The sequence below is a fragment of the Ambystoma mexicanum genome, chromosome 5q, assembly GCF_040938575.1.
Source record: "Ambystoma mexicanum isolate Mex_15411 chromosome 5q, UKY_AmexF1_1, whole genome shotgun sequence".
NCBI classification, from domain to species: Eukaryota; Metazoa; Chordata; class Amphibia; order Caudata; family Ambystomatidae; genus Ambystoma; species Ambystoma mexicanum.
In genome coordinates this window covers 424,595,752-424,620,350 of record NC_090933.1, presented here as the reverse complement: position 1 = coordinate 424,620,350, position 24,599 = coordinate 424,595,752, and the positions used below count along the sequence as shown (strand labels likewise).

The 24,599-nt window shown below is 48.4% G+C and overlaps 1 protein-coding gene across 8 annotated transcripts in view; it reads left to right on the top strand.

Annotated features, from left to right (window-relative positions):
- The window catches only part of OSBPL1A (oxysterol binding protein like 1A), a 2,815,351-nt gene that overhangs the window by 327,168 nt on the left and 2,463,584 nt on the right, over window positions 1-24,599 (top strand). For all 8 annotated transcript variants that reach the window (XM_069620918.1, XM_069620915.1, XM_069620919.1 and 5 more), the window contains one exon: window positions 6,077-6,188. In XM_069620918.1, the coding sequence (XP_069477019.1) occupies window positions 6,077-6,188 (112 nt within the window). The remainder of the gene's footprint in view (window positions 1-6,076; window positions 6,189-24,599) is intronic.

Genomic DNA, 24,599 nt, shown 5'->3' with positions numbered 1-24,599 from the left:
TTCAATTGCAATGTTTGTCCTCTAATAATGAATGTTGGCCACCTTGAACCTATCATTGCTGCGGCAACACAGCAAGCAGGGTAATGCATTTTTAGTTGGTGCAGAATTTGTTTGCAACACTTTAGGAAGAACCATATTGGCAGATATTGAATGATTAAAGTAGTCCTGCGTGCAACATGCATGGTAGGTGCTGTCAGTATTTAAATTCTTTCTGCTCTGTTTTTAAAAATGTTTAATTTGTCGTTTGCTGCTTGCAGTAACCTTGTGGGTGATTGTGACATACCTCGCTTGTTCCAAGGTAAGTTGGTATGCAGGTTTATGCCTGTTCCAATATAGTCACTTAGTTACATCAGGTTACACAAGGGAATAGGCAACCACTGGTCCATCCATGCCCCAGCCAGCTAACTCTCTATCACTATGTGGGACATTCACCCGGCACCACTAACATTCCACTCCGACATTCCATTCATGCACCCAGACACCGGCATCCATAACCACCGCCATCACACCGGCACATTACTACACTGCTGTCATAAGTAACTCATGCTTTTGTTTTGTGGTTCAGACTTTCTAACAATGAATCGATGCTTGACACCTGGTTTTTATTTTAGTTGGGCTTAAGATGGCTGACGCATACTGCCCACCTTTATTTAAAGCCTATCATCATGGTGTGTACAGTTTTACTGAATTGTTCCGGAGAACGTTTGATTCTTTTTGTTGCCAAATATTGAGGGCATTCCGACATGCCTGCCGATAGTGTTGAAAATGGATGCAGTGATGAAGCGGACATACGTGACTTTCCTGCCATGCTTTTGCGATGTACAGAAAATCCCATCGGTTGTGATGTATAGTGTCCAAGTGGGTAACCATATTAGGGCCAAATTAATGGATAAAGAATATTGTGCTATGAATGGTATTAAATTAGCCCCAAAACAAATTTAGCGTCCTTAGATGTTGCGAGGATTTGTTTGTAGAATATATTTTTGAAGCAGAAATAACTTTTAGTGATGCCAGGTTTAACCAAGTAAGTAAAATATCGGATGAACGCCTTCAGGATGTTTGCAGGGCTGTTTATACTGGTGGTGCCATCTGAATGTGGGATACATGAATAAAGGCTGTTAACTTTTGCTATCATTGTAGCTTCGGCCCTGTCACTGAAAGCTTGCAATTTGATCAAAGCAGTGGTATCCTTGATCGAATATGGACCTTTTTGTTACACGTTTTTGTAAAAAAAAAGATTGCATTTTGATTTGCAATGTTCTATGATACTTTCATGTTTGCATATTATTGGTGTTGCCGGAAATTATGCTTTTTTGTTACATTCTAGAAGACTGGCATTTGTGGATACATTTTTGTCAAAGTGTTTATTTTCGGGGGCTGATGGCTTGAATCAAGTCCCATTTTCAGGATTGCGCCTACTAATTTGCCAGTCTTTGTTCTGATTATGTTGAAGTGGTAATTAGTGTAGTCTGATATTTAGTGTATCATCGCTTTGCAGTACTTAATCCCAGCTTGCCTTGAACTTGCCTCCCCCCCACTGTTGGTTGCTCCTTTCATTAACCTTTGGCAACAGTTCAAATTGCAGTTGCCTTTATTGACCAGGAGGGGCCTCCCTGCCAGTCACCCTTCTCCCCCCACACCCCTAATTTAGCGAGTCTGGACACCTTTTTCCACTCCACCTGCATCCTCCATGACCACAGGCATATCAGGGGGGCTCACCCTCCTTCCAGTCCGCTGGTCAGAGGGGCGTCCACCTAGAAGTCCATCTCATTATGCTGCTGCCTTTCCACTGGCTCCCTCTGCAGCCCTCTGCTGATTGAATGTCTCTTCACAAAGGGTGTGTTATGGAAGCAGGAGCCCCTTTCCATCTACCGGCTCACGTCACTGCCGATGACCCCCACATAATTCTCCTCACTCCTGCATTACTCTCCATGGCAACATTCCTGCTCCTTACCTGTGCCTGGCCACGTCGTACCTAAGCCAGGGAGGGGTTGTGAAGGGTTTTGATCGGCTCTCCGGAGAATACCCTCCTCCATACCACAGGTTGCCGCCGCGCAGGTATCTCGTTAAAAGTTTTGGCTGCCTGGACATCCTTTGCTTTTTTCTGGCTAGTGTTGTAGGAATGTTGAGAGTTGTCATCTTGGATGTGCCCAATCTTTGCAGTTGTTTTAGAGGAAACTAGTCAGCGTCAATAATTAAGGAACTGATGCATTTTGTGCTTCAAGTGGGAGAGGTTCAAACAAAAGGGAGGGTGGTTTTGCCTGACGAATTGGGTGTGATGATGGTGGTCCAATTAGACAAATTCTATGGCAATATTTTTAGAAGTATAATTAATTTAGATTTATATTCCATGCAACAGGGCATAGTTTCCCGATTGTATTGGAGTCCTGGCAAAATGCAAGGTCTGGGGACATAAAACACTTGGATTACGTTTGGAACATTGACACAAATGCTTTGAAACTATGCAATACTGTACCAGTATTGCTTCAATTCTGTTTTTGGAATTAGAATGGCCAGATTTTAAATTTGAATTTCTAGGTTTTGTGATGGGGTCATGGATTGTACGCTGTTAAGGGAGCCCGAGAAGCATCTTACCAGTGCAGTAAACGCAGAGAGATGGGAAGGGAAGGTGGCGGTGCCAGCTGTAGTGGGTGGAGCATCCGGTATGACAACAGTGTCAAGACCCCCTACTGTAGCCTACAGCAGAGCCGCGTAGGCAAATGTGCAGAGAGTACAAGAGATTGTGATGGTGGTGTGGCCTGTCCTGGGAGGACAGAGCAGTCTGACAACTGCATCAAGACCGCCAACAATTGGCCGTAGAGAGATGCTGGCATTAGAAGTAGTGTGAAAGAAGACGTTGAAGCAGTGGGAGAGGACCTGCGACCCCAGGCAAACCAGTGAAGGGTTCCCGGGAGAAGGTAACAGGAACAAATACAAGTCTGGGAGCGGGCTGGGAAGATTTGAGATTATAAATTGTTAATGAAGCAGTGAAAGTAGTAAACCACTTTGTACCACAATTCCCTGGGCAGTTCCACAAGAAGGTGGTGCTGGCAAGTCGAGAGGACCTCAAGGAGCATCTTTGTCGTTCCTGCTGGTGCCAGAAAAAGGGTACAAAGAAAGCAGAGTATGTTATACTCTCATTGAAAGAACTACAAATTATGTTTAAGGAACATTGGGGGAACAAGCTAGGAGAAGGGAGTCATTCTCCTAGCCCCACGAAGGTCTTGTAGAACTGTTTATGCAAAAAGCTTGGAACTTTTACTTTGAAGAAGACTTTGTGTCTGTTGCATCCAGGAGAAGGGAGTAATTATCCTGGGTCACGATCAGAACGAGAGCTTTAGTATTTCTTTATTTTAGTGACAGGGATAGTGTAGGAGTTTTTTTGACTTGGACCGTGCCTTTTGAGTTGAACTTTCACTGACTTCCTGCAAGCACTTGAGTTTTAGTTTAGGTAGGGAACCCCATAATTTAAAGACAAATAGGTTTACCTTTTCGTTGAATGAAAGTTTATAGCAACCACTATGGAACCACTTGGTCAGTCTCATCATTCCTTGTCGCCACAACACTTACCCCAGACTGGCTTTAGGGAAGCAGTGAGTCGGCAGCAGAGAAGCTGGAACCAGCTGAGAGCTTGCCAGCACTAGGGGAGACCATGGAACCCACCCAAAGCCTTTGTAGGCAAAGGTTTACTTGATCAAGGAGGGGAACTGGACCAAAGAGGAGTCTGTTGAAGCTGGAGGAATACTTTGAGGAGACTTTGGAGTGTTTACAGAGAGAGGAGGTAAGGTTTTGCGAGTGAGAAAGGGGTACCAATTGGTGGGAAGTACTTTTGGAGGGAGGGTAAGAAGCGGGTTGAGAGTAGGAGAGATGGGAAAGGTATGCGAGAGGCTAGAGAGCAGAGGCAGGGTTATATCGGAGGAGTCTGAATTTGAGGGAAGCGGATAGGATCAGCAGAGAGTTGGTGTGTGGAGACAGGAGAAGAGATATGCAACCAGGAAACAGCGTGGTGAGAAAGAAGAGACCAGGAGCTACAGGATGAAGATAAGAGGGGGGTGGGTGGGCGGTAAGACTAGGAAACAATTGACAGTTTAAGTGAGAGAAGGCTGGGACAGGGAAGACAGGCCAGACAGGAAACAGTTGAGAGGAAAAGGGCCCAAGGACACTTGGAATACTTTGCTAGGTCACCTATCAAGTTCCTGAGGAAATTAGAGGGATAAGGCCAGGGCCTTTAGGCACTCTCTAGGACAGAGACAGAGACAGAGACAGAGACAGAGACAGAGATAGAGATAGAGATAGGGATAGAGAGTATGGGTACCCTGGTGCTAGTAAATTATAATTATAATTTTTCTTTTATAATGCGCTTAATACCAACGAGTGGTTTCTAAGCACGGTATCGGAATTCGAACCTGTGTTGTGCTGCGTTGTTTTGCTTCCAAGGCAAACTAGTTGCCCCTGAGCTATCCTTCCTCCCTCATAATGCATTATGACCTGTTGTAGTAGGGAAGTGGGAGCCCCCTCAATGTTTGAGGTTAGTGTGTACAGGGATCCATCTAGGCTGTGAGCCATATTGCTTGTTATTGAAAATCCAATTTCTGTAATAGAAACCTAAAATGTTTTGGATTTGTTTTGCGACTCATTACGCAGTTTGTCACAGTTGCCTCTTGCGACTTTACACCTCCACCATAAAGATACTGCCTGTATTTGTCAAATGTGTTTGCACCAGACGCCCCCAATATCAAAGAAGGGCATGCTTCAACTGTCCTTGCTTTTGATGTTTGAGAAGCAGGTGTTCATTAATCAAGAAAACAGTTAATTTAAGTAAGAAAGCTGATTTATCTTTTTTTTTTTCTTTTTTTTTTTTAAATAATTCTTTGTTTTTTGATAACATTACAACAAACAAAACACATGGCTGTGTCGGCCTTGGTTCATCATTCTCGTCTACATGGGAATCATATGCAATGTTGTGCAAGTAGCTATTACAGGCATTATCCGCAGCGTGTAACATAGAGTGGATTGCATCGCCCCTCTCTCACCTGTCAGCTTCCCCAGCCCAACCGCCCCAGACCTTTTGTAATGTCTGTGGGCACCTTCTGGCCTTGTAAATACGTTGTTCGAGAGACATGCATCTGTCCATCTCAGCAGTCCATTGGCTGAATCGTGGACGGTCCGCAGAGCCCCACATCATTGCTATGATTCTTTTTTGACAGTCCTATTGCAATGGATCGGAGCACCTTTTCATATCATGTGTACCCAGATTCCCATCACTTTCCTCTGAGTCGGGACAATTCCGGAGATCCAAAGGCTTTCAGTACCTGAGATAAAGTTGAAGTGACCTTAGTGACCTTCCTGCTCATGTGCTCCGGAAAGACATTCGCCTCTAGGGGTGAACATGTGGGTATCTCTCCCAGAGCAGGAAACTGACACCTCATTGCATGGGTTAACTGCACATATTTATAATAATCTCTCCCCGTTACCACAAATGTGTCCTGCAAGTTCGTGAAGGGGATGAGGTCCCCATCCCAAACCACATCGGCAAGGTTTCTTACCCCCAGTTCTTCCCACTTTTTGAAATGCCCCATTTTCCTGAGTACAGGGAGAAACCTATTGTTTCATTGCAGTCCAATGTGGGCCTCTTTGCCCAGCCCATGTCATGGTGTGCTTCATTCCATGCTTGCCTGGTAAGCTTAACTAGTCGGGGGAGTGCCGTATCTGTGGTCTTGTCCCCATATATCTGCTTGGGTGGACCCCCCCCCCATCCATCCCCTCTCCATCACCACATATGGAAGACCTGGGTCTCCATGCAGCCAGTCGTTGCAGGGAATCCCAAAGCTAATTTATCTTTAACATTTGTGCATAACGTTTTTTTTTTTTTTATCAGCAAACCCCATCAACAGCGCTTTTTTCTTGTGTTTTCTGATTGGATAATCTTAACATTTGATTGCTTATTGAATTAAGATTATTTGAATTGGTACTACGATTTATATTTGTCTTCTGAACTGCAAACTGCATGGACATAAAGTATGTATACAAAAGCAAAAAACAAATAGTAATATTTGTTCTAATCTGGTTTGTGTAGGAGCTGGTAATGCTGCTTTTGAAGTACGATGCTGAAACAGCCATAATTAACGGGGATGGACAGACTGCGAAAGATGTCACACAGGACATGGAGATCAGAAACATGCTTGAAGGTATAGATTCTGTGCCATTGAAAGAATATGGACAATTTTATTTTCCTTTGAAGTAGTTGTACAGTGAAGCTTACTTCAAGAATTCTACATTTTCCCGTATAACTGACTTAAAACATATTTGGATGCTGAGGGCGGGGCCTGTAGCCGAGCTGAAAGGATGTAAGAGTTTTGCTCCATCCGTAAGCCCTCGAATATCCTGATAAAATCCTGTCAAGTGCCACAAACGACAGAAGAGTACATGAAGACACTATCCAACGGACTGCATTATATGGTGGCAGCGGGACATACAGATTTGCTGCACAAAGACGAGGGGAAAGGCTGACTCTGCCCACTGGCTGCCATTTTATAGCAGCAGAGGCTCACAGACTGTGAGAAATTGGCAGCAGACAGTATGCACACATACTCTGCCTGGGGACCGGGCTCCGCAGTGAATACTGGGGTCCCCGGTGCTGGAGATCACTGAGGCAGAGGTAACCGAGGGACATGCAGAGGAATTAATTTAAGTGGCGGCGGGGCCTCCGTGGAGCGTGAGATCTCTTCACAGGGTTGCCGAGCAATGCGCCTGCTGGCTGTGGCCCCTGTGCCTAAATGGATTGAAATTAAAGCTGGGCAGGGGGTTAAGGAACCTACTGCAGAATACTGCTGTATTTGCAACATTGAGTTACAAGTAGGTGAGCCATGGTGGGCTGCAGCAGACATTTGATGAATTAGGAGGAGGTGCGGTTGACCCGAGACTGGGTGGTTTTCTGTGCTTCGGTGGATCTGGTTAGTGCAGCTGAGTGGAACTGAACTTGTGGGGCTCGCAGGGGAGACTCCATGTTCTGCACCCCGCTAATGAATGGTTGCTTCCCAAATGGCGACCACTGAAATATAAACTAATTGGAGCATGCACACTACAGAGACACACAGGCGTACTGTGCTGGAAGTACAGTACGCAACCTGCAAGATGGCAAAAGGGCAACAAAAGCTTGACCAATATGTGGCGATCAGAGGCAAACCACCTAAGCACTAAGGTCCTGACCTTCCCAGACTTCACACAGGAGGGTCAAAGGCAGCGCAAGTTGCATGAGGTGGTCAAAAAGAGGCTGATGGAACTAAATTCACACATATATGATGATCTTCCTGGCAAAGTTGAAAGTATTGGGTTATGGCAGGTCCTTCTTTAGTACTCCAAGCGAAGTGTGGGGACTGGCTGGACAACAGGACGCAAGAAGACTCTTCATTGAGGAGATCTGGTGGTTTGCTAGGCACCATGAGAAGTGGGAGAACCCTCACAACGACTTAGGGTGGCCCTTATGGACTACAAGCAGAAAAAGTAGTGTTAAACCAAGATGGTACTCTTAACGATGAATAAGGTGGTGAATGAACGGATGTATACCTATTAACCTTTTCACAATTGACCTCAGGACAATTGACCGAATTTAAAAGGTCAATTATGACATATATGTGGGGGGGAAACCCTCACAACCCCCAAGCCAATCCCCTTATATTATTTAGAATCCAAAACCAACCCAATACATATATAAAAGAACTAAAAAAATATAAAGGTAAATTGTGCAGAAGGTCAATTAAGACCACTATAATTGGGTCAATTAGAACAAAAGGTCAATTGTAAAAGGTCACTCTGGGTAATACTGAACGAACGAGGAGCCGATACTTCATAAGTGCGTGCTGCAGCTGGCATCTCAGACTGCAGGATGGCCTGACACAAATGTGATGGCTCAGCAGACATTTGGTTATATAGAATGGGGGAATGTCCCTGCTTTGATTAAGTGGTGTATGTGTAATGGAGGCACATTGGCCTGCCTTATATGGGGGAGTCTTGTTTGTTTAAAAGAAAGAAGTCAATCCCATCTTGCTTTAGGGTGAAGATTTTACTTTGTGGGCATAGGAAAAGAGCTTGGATGATGCAGAGAATGGCGATGGACTGAATTTGAGGCTTTTGGGATGATACGACCTAGGCCTAAATCAGAATGTGTTTCACCCTAGAGTTCATCTCTTGGGCTGATCACTGCACCTAACTGGCAGTAAAGAGCTGGCCTACGGAGAGGACCTATATGTGAGATTGAAAGGGTGAACAAGATATCGTTCAAGGCATCAGGGATGGCTTGTGTCCATTGTTGGGGGCTATGGGTGTGGTTAGGGTTTGTTGGAGTTTGTTTTTGTTATATCTGGAGAACATAGGAATGTGGTGAATTCTCCGACCCCTCGGGGGGAGGGTGTTTCCCTTGTTAATGTTATATATGTCATGGGCCCTGACACAAGGAACTGGTTAGAGGATTACGTTGAATATAATTAGTTGGAATGTTCGAGAATCAACAGTGCAGTTACGAGGAGTAGGATACACTCTAATTTTATTGGGCATAAAGCTGATTTTAGCCACTTTGCAAGAAACACCCCTGATAGTCAAAATTATATAAACCAAGTGGTACTTGAAAAGGGCAGGTGATGGGCTCCTCTTTTTCCTCATGTGCTAGAGTGGTATTGATATCGATGAGAGACTCTGCTACACAGACAGTACAGCAGACACTGGTGGACCTTGACGAAAAGTATGTAGGGAACCTTGATTGCGACGGGCCATTTTATTGTTAGGAATGTATGCGCCGAACATATATTAAGTTGATGATTTGAGCTATTTGATAGTTAAACATCGAGTAGACTGGGTCTTATAGGTAGGGGATTTCACTTGTGTCCTAAGTAAAGAATTGGGCACGCAGAATAAGAGTAATCAGCCGCTGGACTGGCCTCTAATACACTGGCTGCGGTTGCGGCAGAGCTGCATATTTATGTTGTTTGGAGATTGAAGCATGGGACAGAACGATGCTATTCGCATTACTCAGGAGTACATGACTCATGTTCACAAATTCTGTGTTTTTAGGAGAGGAGGACATGACATCTATTGCGAAAGCAGAGTTTTTGGATAGAAAATTATCCTATTCCTTGCCCCGACCCCCTTATATAGAAGTTGGTAGGAGGAACCGTATTCCACTGATTGTGATATGGAGATTCAGTAATGGCATGATATCCGATATGGCTTTTGGTTCCTCGTTGAACGACAAAATCCATCATTGAAACAGAATTGGCATACAGCAGAATACAAAAAATACAAATGGGAGGCTTTTAAGGTATTTATTATAGGATATTGCATATCTGCACACATTGGGGTGCATAGAGCTCTGGTCTCTTCAGTTCTTGAGCTTCAGCGGAAGATGGTGAAATTGGGAAAAAGGGAGGGTCATGGGGAGCTGTTCGCGATGCAGCGAGTTAGACTAGGATGGAATTAGTCGAGGCATGAGATAGGCTCTATGCGAGTGACTAGGCTGGGCACGTGGTGAAACAGCACGCAGAAGGTGACAAGGCTGAATGGCTTCTCGCCTGGCTGGTCAAAAGGGAAAATGGGAAACAATTCTGCAAAGAGGGTCCCGGATAGACAGGCACATTAGTTACCGACCAGGAGGATATCTGTAGAGTATTTCAAGATTATTATGCAGACCTTTATGCAACAGAATGGTTAGTACAAAGGCTGATGCGTGGTTAACTAAAGCTGAACTAGATAGGTTGACAAACGAGCAAAGAGAAACTCTGGGTGCACCAGTTACGCTACATGATGTGGAAAGGCAATAGACAACTTGGGACAAGGGAAAAAATAAAACACCTGGCATTGATGGGCTGCAGTCAAGGTGTATAAGGCATATAAGAAACTGCTTAATCCCAGACTTCTGGATGTGTATCTCAAGGCGCGGATGCTGAATAAACTCCCAGGTTCCATGTTTGAGGCATCGGTAGTCATGCTTTCCAAAGTGGGCAGAGATGACTGCGAGTGCAGGTCTTACAGACCACTCTCAATTATATATGTTGACGTTAAAATATTATGTAAGCCAGTGACAGGGGGTGTGGCCAAGATGGCGGACCGAGTTGACGAGGCTGGCAATGGCTCCCGTCCCCATGTGGGACAAAAGTGCATGGCAACCACTCATGTGCTTCGTATTTGAATGGAGAACAGGTTGCAGACAGCGCAACCTGGTTGCTGTGATATTGCAGCGGAAGAACTGGCCAAAGGGGCTAAACTGACTGAAGACAGAGTGACACCCGAGTGATGGCAGACCTGGCAGAGCTTGAGGCCCCAGACGGCAGAGAGTGAAGTAGTGAGTTGACCGAGAGTAGAGGCACGCTCTGGAACAGCAGGGCAACACTACAGTGTGAGGCGGTGGTGGAGAGCAGAGCTGTGAGGATGAATAACCTGCAGCATGGGTGTCTAGCCTTGCAAGAGGAGGAGCAGGAATTCCATAATGGCAGCCGCAGTGGCTGGTGAGCACTGCAGGACCCGAGACCCCCAAGCGGTGAGGAGGAGTGTGGCCAGGAGGGAGGCACATACCAGAGCTGCGGTTGACTGCAGTGGGGAAGACGCAGGAGCAGCCGAGGTGCCGGGGCAATGGGCGGCGGCTGGAGCTAAAATATGGCGAAACGTGGCAGAGGGGTGGGGGCGGGGGAGAGTGTGACACCAGAGGCCCCGGACAGATGCGTGGAGACACAGCACAGCACCACAGAAGAAAGAGGAGATCAAGGTGTGGAGGCCCTACACACCTGGACTACTTTTGGAAGACAGTGGAGTGGCAGGTAGACGCGGCTGGTGGCCAACGCTGGGAGCCAATTTAGAAGGCATTCCCTGGGGCCCAAGAGACAAGCGACGCAGAAGGAAGAGGTGGTCTTGCTGGCTGAGCAGTGTAGTGCCTTCCTGGACCCGAGTACAAGACGAGGAGGACGACGAAGATAAAGGGAGACTGCCTGGGGCTGCCCATCAATCTGTGAGCGCCAACACTGCTAAGACATCTGCAGGGGAGCATGAAAAAAATGGCACAGGTGCCTGTGGTGTTGGGGGAGTGGGAGGCTGGGTCTCCCTGCTGGCGGAGTGCGCTGCGTAGGATATATAACAGCGGGCACGGAGGGGGCCGCATGGCTGAAGCCTATGCAGGTGAGGGGACAATCGAAGACCAGGTGAGGCCCGGTTTGGTGGCGGGCCCAGAGAAACTGGCACAAAGGCTACAGGAACTGTGGTTGCATGGGACGCTGCCGCTTGCTGATGGCTTGAACCCGGGGTTGCAGTAAACACAAGGTCAAGGCTCCATATCCAGCAGAATTCCACGGTTTGCAGCTAGCGGATGTGGGGCTCCTTGGACACGCACAAGCTAAGAGAGCCAGGGGAACAGTTGTTTGTTGGCAGTGAGCGGCCAGGCGCACATACTGCTAGATCGACTGGCGGGCAGCATGTAGACGGGACCGAAGAAGAGGGCTCACCCAGAGAAGATCAGAGACTGGGGGGTGGGGGAAGAGGCACCAAGCGGGCGCCACCATGAAGTCGCCAATTCAATTCCCGCCCCAGGATAAAGGGGAGGGCCGGGTGGAGAAATGCCGCTCACGGAGGAGGACCTGTACTTGACACTGCTAGATCGATCAAGGTGGAAGCGGCACTCATCAAGGAGGACCTGCCTCAAGCTATAGTAGCGAATAGGAAGGAGGTTGAGGGACTGGGGGAGAGGGTAATGGACATGAAGGGCAAGCTGACGGCAGTGGTGGAGAAGATCCCGGACCTTGTGCAGCAGGCGCAGTCAGCGGAGGAGAGGTTAACGGTGCTGGAGGAGAAGTGTGAAGACCTGGAAAACCGGTCAAGGAGGGAAAATATCAGAATCAAAGGTCTGAAGGAATGCACAGAGGAGTTGAGTCTGAAAGACTGCATTATGGAGCTCTTTGTGGATCTAGTGGACAATGGTCGGACACAGAAGCTGGATATAGATCGGGTGCACCGGTGGGTGGGAGTAGGAACAAACTGGGTGCACGGCCACATGTTGTCTTGGTGAAGCTACACAACTTTAAGGATATGCAGCGGATCATGGTGGCTGCCAGGAAGCGTGGCAAGGTGCGCATTAGAGGTAGTGAGATCCCGCTGTTTAACGACCTAGCACAGGTGACATTGGCCAAGCGGAAAGCATTTAGTGTGGTCACAGCAGAATGCATAAGGAAGAATATGAGATTCTGGTGGCGCTTCCCAACGAGGCTGCAGGTCAGGATGGAAATTGAGAGGATCATAAACTGTGTAGAAGAGGGTCTGAAGGTGTTTGGGATGGATCGGCAGGATGCAGAGGCGTAAGTAGTGAAGGATCACAGAGGCGACCCATCACCGGCGGGATGGATGGACTACGAAAGCCAAAAAGAAGACGTAATGGTGTGAGCGTTTGTAGGGGCAGTCACGGGTCATAAGAATTTGTTGGCCCTCATGGTGACAGGTAGAGAACACTGACGAAGAAGGGCACCAGGGCCATTTGAAGCAATGCAACATTTTAACTCAAAGTTTCACATTTTGTTTCAGAGGTTATTTTGGGAATTTCAGAGAGGGTTGAAAGATCTAGTTGGGGAGGGACAGGGGCCAAGCTGGTATAAGTTCACCAAGGGAGGTCATGCCAAGAGCCTGGACAGAAGTTCCAGGATTACCTAAAATGTTCATAATGGGGTCAGGTCTAACAAAGAGGTGTATTAGCTTCTGGGGGAGCGATTTGTTAATGGGTGGGGATGGGGAGGTCAAGTGGGGAGAGTTTGTGATGGGGCAGGACTACACAGCCCAAACATGATGATGCTCTGGATAGAATTGATAAGTTAGGGGCCTGAATAGCCCAAACAAGAGATTCAGTATACTGAGAAATATTGCCAAGAGGGACCCATAGTGTATGGTTGCAGGAAACGCATCTCAAGAGGGAGGATGTGAAAAAGCTGTATAGTATGGAATACCCCACTCAATTTCACAGCCATGTTGAGAATAAGCAGGCTGGAGTAGCGATTTTGCTCTATAGAGAGGCCACCCTGGAAGGGAGTACAGGTTCAATGGGATCTGCAGGGGAGATTTGTGATGGTGAAGGGCAAACTGAAGGGACAGACCACATTAGTATCAGTATACACATTTAACTAGCAACGGGAGCAGTTTCTCAACGCATGGCTGGACGAGTTGGAGACCTTCGGGGAGGGAGAGTGGGTAATAGCGGCTGATTTCAATTTATCCTTCAAATCTATCCTTCGATGCTGGGTGGGACAGGTCTAGATGGGTACGGGGACATGTAACTGGGGCGATGTTGAAACACTTGGGGGTCTGGCTGGCTGGGTTGGGGTTGCTTGACGTGTGGAGGATAGACATCCCGCAGGAGAGGGACTATTCATTTTACTCGGCTGTGAATAGAACATACCCGAGAATGGATTATATATTGACGACACAAGGAATGCTAACAGCGAGTCACAGAGCGACTATAGGGTCTATTACACTTTTGTATAATGCCCCTGTGGCTTTGGAATGGGAGGAAGGGACTGTCAGAAAACTGAATAGGGCCTGGAGACTAGAGGATTATCTGCTGAGAGATGAAGGCACCATGACTCGGATAGCGGAAGAAAACGATAAATACATGGAAGCTGTTCGAGACCTGTGGGTGGCGAGAGGTGTGATGGGTTCAAGGAGCACATGAAAAACTATGTTTGGGGTGAGGAAGAGTGAAGAGGGGGAGCTGGAGGAAGAGATAGCAAGGATGGAGGCAGTGCACAAAGTTGCATTTGGCGTGGCTAGCTAGGCATTTGGTGCACGTAGCTAGGCAGTTGGTGCATATGAAGGGAACAAAGTGGGCGCTATTCTAGCGAGACAGCTAAGAGCAAGGGAACAGAGGCATTTTATAGCAGGCCTGCGGGACCAGAGGGACTGGGTGGTAACGAAAGAGGGAGGTAAAAGACGGTTGATGGAGATCTTTTTTGCAGACCTTTACACTGAGGAGCTGTGCGATGAGCAGGATTTATATCTGGGGGTTGTGGTGGTGGATAGGGCTGTGGTTAGAGTGATCAGAAGGAATTCTTGGAGGTGCCTATACGAGGGAGTAGGTCTGGAAGGCAATCATAAGGTTGAAGCTCCATTAAAAAAAAAAAAAGTCCAGGGCTGGATGGCCTTACGGCAATTTTCTGAGACATTTAGCAAACAACTAGGTGCTGCTCTGGCAAATCTGTTGAGCTCCGGGAAAAAGGGCTCTATCTATGGACATGACCCATATTACCTTGATACCAAAGCTGGGCAAAGATGCACAGCTATGCTCTTCCTATAGGCCAATAGCGCATATCAATCTGGATGCCCAGTTATACACACAAAGTCCTGGCAGCGAGGCTGGGTGGGTGCTACTATGCCTGATTGAACAAGATCAATCAGGAGTCATCCAGATGAGGCGAGGATAGGAGCGAGGGTCCCACGCTTTTCGCGGCCTCAATGCTGAGAAGGCATTTGACCAAGTTAACTGGCGGTATATATTTAAGGTGCTACGAATGATGGGAGTGGGCCCATGCTTTTCCAGGATGGCCCTAGCATATTACCAGCACCCAATTGCTAGGGTGAAGGTAAACTGCAGGCTTACTAGTTCCTTCCCTATCACTATGGGAACTAGGCAGGGGTGTCCCTTGTCCCCCCTCCTATTTGCTATCATGATGGAGCCCTTTGTGCACAAAATCAGAAGCAATGAGGCAATTCAAGGGGTACAATGGGCTAATGCTCAGCATAAAATAGGGCTGTTCGCTGATAACATCATGCTAATGGTGACCAACCGACCGTCACTACCATAGGTAATGGGGAAATTAATAGGTTCTCAAAGGTATTGGGGGTAAATTTAGCTAAATCTGAAACACTGAACTTGTTGGTGGGGATGAGGAGGAGGAATGCCTTAAAATTCAAACCCTGTTTTGGTGGGCCGGGAGTTCGGGGAGGTATTTTGGGGTGAATGTGACTGCGAACACCAAAGCACTCTATAGATGGAAAGGACTTTATTTTGTTGTTGGGTAGATGGCGATAGTCAAAATTAACATGCTTTCTAGACTTTTATATCTGTTCCAGGTACTGCCTATTGCTCCGCCCATAGCGGCGCTGAAGGGGGTACAAGATGAGATCATGAGCTTTGTGTGGAATGGGAAGAAGCCGTGTATCAGAAGTGGTGTCCTGTACAAACCCAAACTGCAGGGGGGAGTGGGGTGTCCAGGCATAATGCAGTTTTTTTAATGCGGGTCAGCTGTATGCTCTGGCAGAATGGCGAAGGGAGGGTGCTATGAAACATTAGGTTCAGGTGGAACAGGCGGTAGCAGGTGAGCGCATGTGGACCATACCATGGATGAAGAGGGACGACCGGCCTGCTGGGCTCTGGGTGAACCCCATTACAAGGTGCATGCTGGAGACCTGGAATCAGGTGAATAGACTAAATAGTTTATCGCTGTAGTCCTTGCAGAGAACACCTATATTCCGAAACCCAGCCTTCACTCCAGGTGTAGAGCATGGTAGGTTTGCAAGATGGATAGAGGAGGGGCTAAGAGAACTCCGGGATCTATATGCGGGGGCGCGCTTCAAGACGTTTGAAGAATGCGCTGCAGAGGTTGGGCTATGCGAGGGAGACCTCTACATATCAACAGCTCAAACATTGGGCGGACACATCCACTATGATGGAGGGGGGCAACAGAAGAACTAACAGAGTGGGAAAGGGCAATTGCAGACAATGTGACAGAGGGCGGATCTCAATCATGTACAAAATACTAACTGGGTGGCAGAGCACAGCCCACTACAGATTAGGGGCAAATGGGAAGTAGATGTGGGCAGGCAATCGGCGGATGAGTACTGGCATCCGGGGACTCAAGAAGCTTTTGGCCCATATACCTCGGCGCAGAATCTGGAATTACAATGTAAACTCCTGCACAGATGGCATCATACATCACAAAAGTTACATAAAATGAGATGCTTTAACTCCTCTTTTTGCTGGCGAGCCTGTTGGGAGGAGGGACAGTGAAGCATTTTTCATGGGGGTGTCCACAATTGAAACTCCTCTGGCAGGAGGCGAAGTCAAGGGTTGGGGAGATCTTGGACAGAAGTTTCAACTTCAATCTAGCTCTGGTGAGGTTGAATATACATGTGGCGGGAGGTGCTGTGCTTAGGGGGAAGAGAGGAGTGCTGTGTGTGAACCTGATGTTGGGGGTCTAAGATATGGCAGAAGAGACACCCTCCATTATACAATGGTATTCTGCTATATGGGATCTCATCAGTATAGAGTAAGAGACTGCAATCATACATGATTTGGCAAGGTTTGGGAAAGTTTGAATTCCCTCCATAGAATATGCTTTGAAAGTTGCAAATTGGCTGTATATACTTGCAAGACTATGATTGCTGGACATTCTTCCGGAAGAAGAAGAGTAAGTATGCGACAGAAGGCTGATGGTGATTGTAAGCTGTTTTGTGTGATTTAGACCTGAAATGGGGGTCAGGTGGGGAGGGGATTTCAATTGCTTGAAGAGGTGGAGATGATATGATACAGGTTTTGAAAGAAATTGTTGAATAGATACGTATATTACAGTTGTGTATTTGCTTTATATTTTGGTAATATCTGTGGTACATTCTATGATGGATGAGATGTCAAGAGCTCTTGCTATGTAAAAAGAATTGTTTGGCCGGTTGAGTCCGGTGATGCGAGGATTGGTCCATCCAGAAATAACAGGGTTTATCCCATGTAGGCCATAACCTAAGGAGACTTTTGTTAGTGCTTCATAAATGTAGAGATTCAATGGAAGGTACAATGGAGGCCAGTTTGGACTTATACACAGCATTTGATTAGATAACTTGTGTTAGGTAAGAATTGGTACAGTCCCACTGTGTGAGACTACAAAACACTTTTCTAATGGATTGTGTCCTCCAAGGTATTCCACATCTTTGACATGTAATGTCCACAACTGTGAACTTCAGAAACTTCTTCAGCAGAGGGCGTCCTGCGTCCATGACGTCGGCTCGATGTCCCCAGAAGGCCTCCGTCGAGGGCGACGTCACCGGATGTTATAAATAGGACGCACGGCGCCTGTAGCCTCAGTTCTGTTTTTTCTGCGAACATGTTGCTTCGTGAAACTCGGCACGCCTTGTGTGTTTCATCGTTGAGATTTCTTTTTCTTCGACTCCCTCCGACTCCGCGGTCTGGTTTCAAGACCTGCCAGGACTGCAAGTCAAAAATGTCGATCACCGACCCGCATCGCATTTGTTTGTGGTACTTGGGCGAGAGTCATGACACCGATGTCTGTTAAAAATGCCAGTCGCTGACTTCCAAGGCCTTGCGGGAGCGGAAGGGGAAGCTCCAGGTAGGTAGGGGTTCTAAGCCTAGTAAGTCCCGTAAATCCAAGTCAAAATCCAAAGGGGTGTCCACCGACGAATCGAGGGGCGACTCTCCGCATCGGGAGGTGACCCGGGGTTCTCGGGCCGGAGTGGTTCCGGCCAATCATTCTTCCTCATCGCGGCATTCTCGAAAGCGCTGTCACCAGTTGCCTTCCCCGTCCTCCTCGGATGGAGCCACGAGGAAAGTGGCATGCCCGACTGTAAAGACCAGAGGGGGGGGTCTGCACTTCCACTCTCTATATGGTAGAGGGGAGGCACAGAGACCCCTGCCAAGATTCTCTATTATGGTAAAGTAGTTGAGCAATCAAGGCCTAGCTTCTCAGGAGGTGATGCAAGCTGGTTCTTAAGTACAGTGTAGTCCCCAAACACCCACAAAGGAATGTCCACACACTATCGGTTACAATAGTCTTTATATAATTAATGTTCAAAGGTATATACAATATCACGATAACTCACTTTATACTCCGAAAATCAGCAATGGTAAATATATACAGTTTTTAAAGTGGTACCACTAACGTTATCAGACCTTATTAAAGTGCATACGGTCAGAATGACACACAGATCACAATAAAGAGGAAACCAGCAGTAGAGAGAGGAAGGAAAGCAAGATGGTTGAGCAATAGGCAGTATACTGGTCCTGCTACCTAGACAAAGTTCTGTGTGACGATCCCCCCCACCTGGGCAACCTGTAGAATAAAGATACAAGCCCAGTCCATATATTGTTCACACTAGACTTTCCAATAGTTCTGCAACCCCAAAGTACCTGGCGTTGTAGCGTTCCTCGTCGGGGAAATCGACAACCCTTCTTGCGTGTCCTCCCTTTCAGGCAGGAGTCACGGGTCGTCGAACGTCCGACGGAGAACAGGTCGAGCTACGATGGTGAAGTGGCTGCATCGTTCCTAGCGGTGCTCGTTGACGGGGAAGCGTAAACGTCCTGCCAGGAAGAGGCGTGCCAGTGCACCTTGGTGTCGATAGTTCTGGACCGCAAAGAGTTGAAGAACTGTGGCCCAGCAAGGGCGTCGAGTCGTCGGAATCTCTGTGGTCTTTGAGTGGCGGGAAACCCACCGGTGGATGCTCCTTGGTGCGTCGACGGTCAGGCCTTCTCCAGCAGGATACAGCGGCGACGATGCGGACAAGAGCGTCCTTGGGTCAATGAAGTTCTTAGGCAACGGGAGCACGGCGGCTCCAGTCGGCGACAGCAGTCGTCGACAGTGGAGGACAACAGTCCGGGCGCTTCTCCTTGGAGTTCCGCAGCAGTCCCTGTATCGGGACGGCAGCCTGTCGATGGTCTGTCTACCAGGGAGCTTAGGCAAAGATCAGCTGTGCACGATGGTCCCTCGTAGCTCGGGAAGAGGTCACCTTACCAGGTCCTCTCTGGGTCAGTTCTTGAAGCATAGCAGCTTTCAGATTGCGAAGGAGAGCAACAGCAATTCTTCTCGTCCAGCAGGGCTTCAGGATCAAGCTTCAGTTACTCCAGTGACTCGTCGTAGTGGACTTCAGCTTCTGAACACGATTCCTAGCAGTTAGAGGTCCCCAGATATACTGTTGATCTCACATTCATACCGCTGGGTCACAGTCAAGCATCCAATCATGACTACGGGCATTCATGCAGGCAGGCAGCCAATCAGGCACACAAGGTATTCAGGCCATTCACTTCTCTCCAGACACTCACAAGTTATGTGCATTGGGACAAGTACCGAGCCATTCAACACTCCAAGCTGCATTCAGACCGGTTTCGGGCAGGGCTGTCTCAACCATTGTGTCAAACACCAGATACTAGAAAGCCACAACATAGAATGTATATTCGTCACACACTCCATTCACCCAGGTCCCACCCACAGGCATACCCACAACATACGGTTGTTGAGAAGGCTCCAGCCAGTCTGGTCGGCACTTCCCCACACTACCATATACGGAGCTTCCACCCAACAGCCAGTCAGGGGGAAGGGACAGAGGCAGGGCTTCCCGGGACTTCGGGAAGATCAAGGTAACAGGTGATGGAAGGCAAGAGGCCATGGGGGCCATTTTGTCTCCATCCGGAATCTACCGATTCCCAATGACAGGGCCTGGGCATCCAAAAATGGAGGACGCTCAGGGCACCAGTCATTTCAACATGGAGCTGCCACCAGGCCGTACCCTGCTCTGTGGGTCATGCACAGGTGCCCAAAAAGATACACTAGGGGCACAGGGTTGTACCCCTACCCATGGGTGCAATAAGGGTATCCCATGGGTCTGTTCACCAAACCAAAAGAGAGAGAGCTGCACCGCCAGGAGTCCCACATGAACTCCTGTACGGAAAACATGGCAGACCACACGGTAAAAAGCAGTAAAGGACAAGGATACGGAGGCCCTGTCCCTCCGATGCATTTCCAGCATCACACCGACGAAGTCCTCGACTCCGGAGGAATGGGCTGCCTTTAAGGAGCAAATGTTTGCGATATTTCAATCGCAGGGCACAGGTCCGGTCGTGCCTTCTAATGAATCTGGCCAGGATCGGTCTCGTACCGTTGCTCGCACGCTTTCGGGCTTGGGTCCGCGACTCGTATCTGGTACCTTCGAGGTCCCGTTCGCACAAAGCTTGGGATAGTCGCAAGAGACGTGCTTCTAGGTCTCGGTCCTCGACCCCAGTGAGACCGCTGCAACCTACTAAGGGCTCGAAGCCGGCGTCGACTCGGTTAGCGCTGTGTCCATCCGACTCGGACGTCGATGCTTTGCCATCTTATCAGCCCATGGCGCCATCGGCACCTGTGTCGATGTCGACACCAAAGCCTTTGGTGCTCAGGACGCCGAGGTTGTTGACGCTCTCGGCGCTGAAGCCTTCAGCACCCTCAACGCCTTTGGGGAATTTGCTGTTGAAGTACCCCGATGTGGTGGATCCTCCTAGGCGGTTGTGAAGTCTGGAAGGCCAGTGCTGTACTCCAGGCCCCCTTCTGTCCCCAGGCCAGGTTTTCAACTCCCTCTGGATGACATTTATTAAGAGGAAGAAAGGTCTGAATTTGAGGACCCTGGTGAACTTGATGTGGCTCCAATTTTTTTTAGGCAAACCCTTCATGATTCCAGTGAGTTGGACACTTCTCCTGAAGTAGAATTTGGTAGGCCTGAGCCTGAGGCTCATGCTGAGTCTTCGTACAGGAGGCTCATGGCTAGGTTCTCTGAGTATCTGAGCTGGTCCAGGCCTCCTGAAGACTTTGAACAGGATAATCTAACGGACATATTAGATCAAGGTCCGTTCTCTGACCCGGTGTTACCGTTTCATCTCAATTTACAGAAAAGGGTGGCTGCTGCTTTGCAGTCCACGGAATCTCTTCCGGCTGTTAATACATCTTTGACAAAAAAGTACTGCCCTTCCGTTAGCGACCCGAGCTTTTTATCTACTCACCCCACTCCCGAGAGTTTGGTGGTTTAGGCAGCTATAGCCACCTCGAGGCAGGCGGTGTACCCTACCATCCCTCCTGATAGGGACAACAAGCGCTTCAACGGTTCGGCTCAGAAAGTATTTTCTGCGGTAAGCATGGCATTGAAATCGACGAACTCCACTTGTGCCTTAGCAAGGTTCTCACTCACTCTGTGGAACTGTTTCTTTAGCGGCTGAGCATATTCCCGAGGGGGAAGAAAGGGATGGCTTCCTGTCTATCATGCAGGACGGCAAGGATGCCATGTGCGAATCCCTTCAGTCGGGTTTGGATACGGCAGACACTGTTAGCCGGTCCATGGCTGTGAGCACCGTTATACGCAGATTTGCAGGTTGCGGAAGTCGGGTTTTTCTCCGGATGTGCAAAGCCGTCTTCTGAACATGCCCTTTGATGGTGCACATTTGTTTGACAAGGCTGACAAGAGCCTTGAGAGGTTGCAGACCTCGAAAGCTGTGTCAAAATCTTTAAGCGCAGCTGTGCGTCAACCTCCGCCTTTTCGTCCTAGGGGCAGCAGTAGAGGGGAGGTTCTTTTTGTTACTACTCCTCCTTTGGTAGAACGAAAGGGGCCGCCACTCAAAGGGGTCAGCGAAAAAGTACCCATGGTGGTCGGGGAAATAGAGGTGCCAAAGCCGCTCAGGCAGCTACCTCTTTGGAAGTGGCTACGGCAGTGCCTGTAGGCAAACGGTCATGAGGCCATGTCCCATGGTTCGCCGGTTGGGGCAGACTGTCTCAGCAACTCGAAGAGTGGCGAGCAATTACTTCAGATGTGTGGGTTCTGGAGACCATAGCCCATGGCTACTGCCTTCCTTTCCTACAGCGGCCTCCCGACAATCCACTGGGGAAACTCTCTTTGAAGCTTCCAGATCTGCTCCTTGTGCAGGAAATCTTAACCCTGCTGGAGAAAGGCGCTATAGAACTGGTGCCTGTAACGGAGAGGAAAAAGGGATGGTATTCCCCTTATTTTTTGATCCCCAAGAAAGATGGGGGATTGAGACCCATCCTGGACTTGCGTTTTTTTATTTTTTTTAAACTTTATTTTTGCATTTTAGTAAACATGAGTACCAACAAGCCCAAACAGTGGGCTGTTAACAAGCTGCCAAGTGCCCCACTCACGCCTGCCCCCCCACCCTCCGACAGTCCCATCACACAGCAGGCAGTTAACGCATTTACATTTACACAGGAGAAGTCGGTGGTGGTTGATCAGTTGTCCCGGCTGGTGCTGCGCTAGAGAGAAGGTACGAGATGTACGGGCCCCATATATCTGGTGGTCTTGCGTGGTGAGGAAGTGTCTTTATGAATTCTGTTTCCGTTTCTTGGCAGTATATGATGTCCCTCTTCCAGTTGGTAAGGGTGAGGGGAGTCCCTCGTCCCCACGCCATGGCTACTCTTCTACGTGCCAAAACCAGCAACATGCTTGCCAGTTTCCGGACGTGTGAAGACAGGGGTCTCGTTAGGCCGAGGAGCGCCACCAGTGGTGAGTGTCCCACACTCTCGCCGATTATTGCGTCAGTTTCGTCAAGCACATCTGACCAGAATTTAGACACTGGCGGGCAACTCCACGCTAGGTGCAGGAAATCAGCGTCCGGGGACCCACAACGGTCGCAAGATGCATTGGACCCAGGGTGGTGTCTGTTTCTCTTGTTAGGGGTATAATAGGTTTGATGCAGATAGTTAAAGTGGATTTGTTTGAAGCGGGAATTGAGTGCCACTTTTTGTGTCTGTTGTAAAATATAACTCCAGTCTTCATCAAGAATGGGGGTTTGAAGCGTGGTTTCCCATCTTGTTTTTGTTTTGGGGTTCGAGGGGAGAGTGTCCGTGAGCAGGGTTTTGTAGATGGATGAGACTAGTTTGCCCTCCCCTTGCGCTGGAATGGTCTCATGCAGTAGTTGCCAGGTGGGAGGTTGTTGCGGGAATGTTGGGATGAGGTCCTGCAAGGTGTATCGCACTCTGAAATACAAAAAGATGTCAAGGGAGGACTTGCCCCCCTTTTCCCTCACCTGCTGGGGTGTTATGAAGGTGTCTTGTATAAAGAAGCCAGCAAGAGTTTTTATTTTGCACTTATCCGCCCAGGTCAGGTACACTTTCTCGACGGTGAGTGGGATCCCGGGAATGAATTTCGCGGGCAGAAGAGGAGAGTATCTAAGCTGAATCTTATACTTTTGAGCTATTTTCCACCATATTGCGAAGGTGGATTGCACTATGTTCAGCGTCGTGTGTGGCACTGCTTGATTGCTGATAATCACGGCCCTTAGCAAGTTGGGTGAGGCTAGTGCCCGTTCGACCTGTACATGCGGTTTTACGAATTGGGGTTTGTACCAATGACTGAGAAATTGAGCTTGTGCCGCCCAGTAGTACCGTTCTAGATCGGGTAGAGGTAGGCCACCCTTATTGACAGGAAGCACGAGGGATGAGTAAGCCACCCTTGCTGGTTTGCCCGACCATATGAGGTCCAGAACTAGGCTTCTCAGATTACACAGGAAGCGCCGGGACAGCAGGATGGGGATGTTGGCGAAAAGGTATAGGAGTTTGGGTAAGATTACCATTTTCACCAATGATGCTCGCCCCCAGAGGGTGAGCGGTAGTATTTTCCACCTGTTTACCTTGTCTCTTAATAATTTCAGCGTGCTTTCGTAGTTGTCTTTCACTATATCTTGGTGGTTTGGGGACACTCTAATTCCTAGATATCGGACGTGGGCTGTCTCCTACTGGAAGTTAAAATCGTCTTGGACTATTTTGGTTTTTGAGTTTAAGGGAAAGACGATTGATTTCGATTGGTTAATTTTCAAGCCAGATACCAACCCAAAGTTGATTATTTCACACATTATCGGATTAAGGTTTTCGCAGGGGTTTTGCATGAACAGGGCTATGTCGTCGGCATAGAGTGATATTATTAGCCGGCGAGGACCCATTTTAAGACCTCTCTGGATATGACGTTCCCTTAGGCCCGCTGCCAAGGGCTCCATTACAAGGGCGAATATCATAGCGGATAATGGGCATCCCTGCCTAGTGCCACGCTGGAGGTTGATATGTGCCGAGCGAGTCGGCCGAGCGTGATTGCTGAAAGGGGCTGGTTATAGAGGAGTGAGACTAGCTTGATGAACTGTTTCCCAAGTCTGAGCTGCTGCAAAACATAAAGGGCCACTCAACAGAGTCCAATGCCTTTTCGGCATCCAGCAGCACCGCCACTGCCTGCTGATCGGGGTCAAGTGCTGCCAGAACTCCAAACATTCTGCGTATCCCGAATGTGGTGTTTCGGCCAGGCACAAATCCCGCTTGGTCGGCAAGTACCAGTGCAGGCATTAATGGGAGAAGCCTATTGACGAGGATCTTGGCCAGGATTTTATTGTCCAGATTAATTAATGATATGGGGAGGTAGGACTTACAATCTTCGGGGGGCTTGTCTTTTTTATGTGGCAGGATTACATTCGCTTCTCTTAGTGTCTGTGGGAGAATGCCGGATTCAATCGCTTCCTCGAAGACATTTAGCAGGAGAGGGGCAACGAGAGGGGAGAAGTGTTTATAAAACTCACCAGTTAGCCCGTCTGGCCCCGGGGCTTTGGAAGGCAGTAGACTTTTGATGGCATCTTGAATCTCTTCCAGCGTTATGGGCGCATTCAGTGGCTCACGGAGTTCTCCCTCCACCCAGTAAAGTTCTGTCATTAAGGTAGTTCTGGATCACATCAGAGTCTGTTGGGCTCCCGGCGCTGTATAGGTCTTGGAAGAAAGCCCTGAACACCTCGACTATATCTTCTTCTTTGTGCAGCATATTTCCCTGCGGTGTCCGGATACTGTCCACCA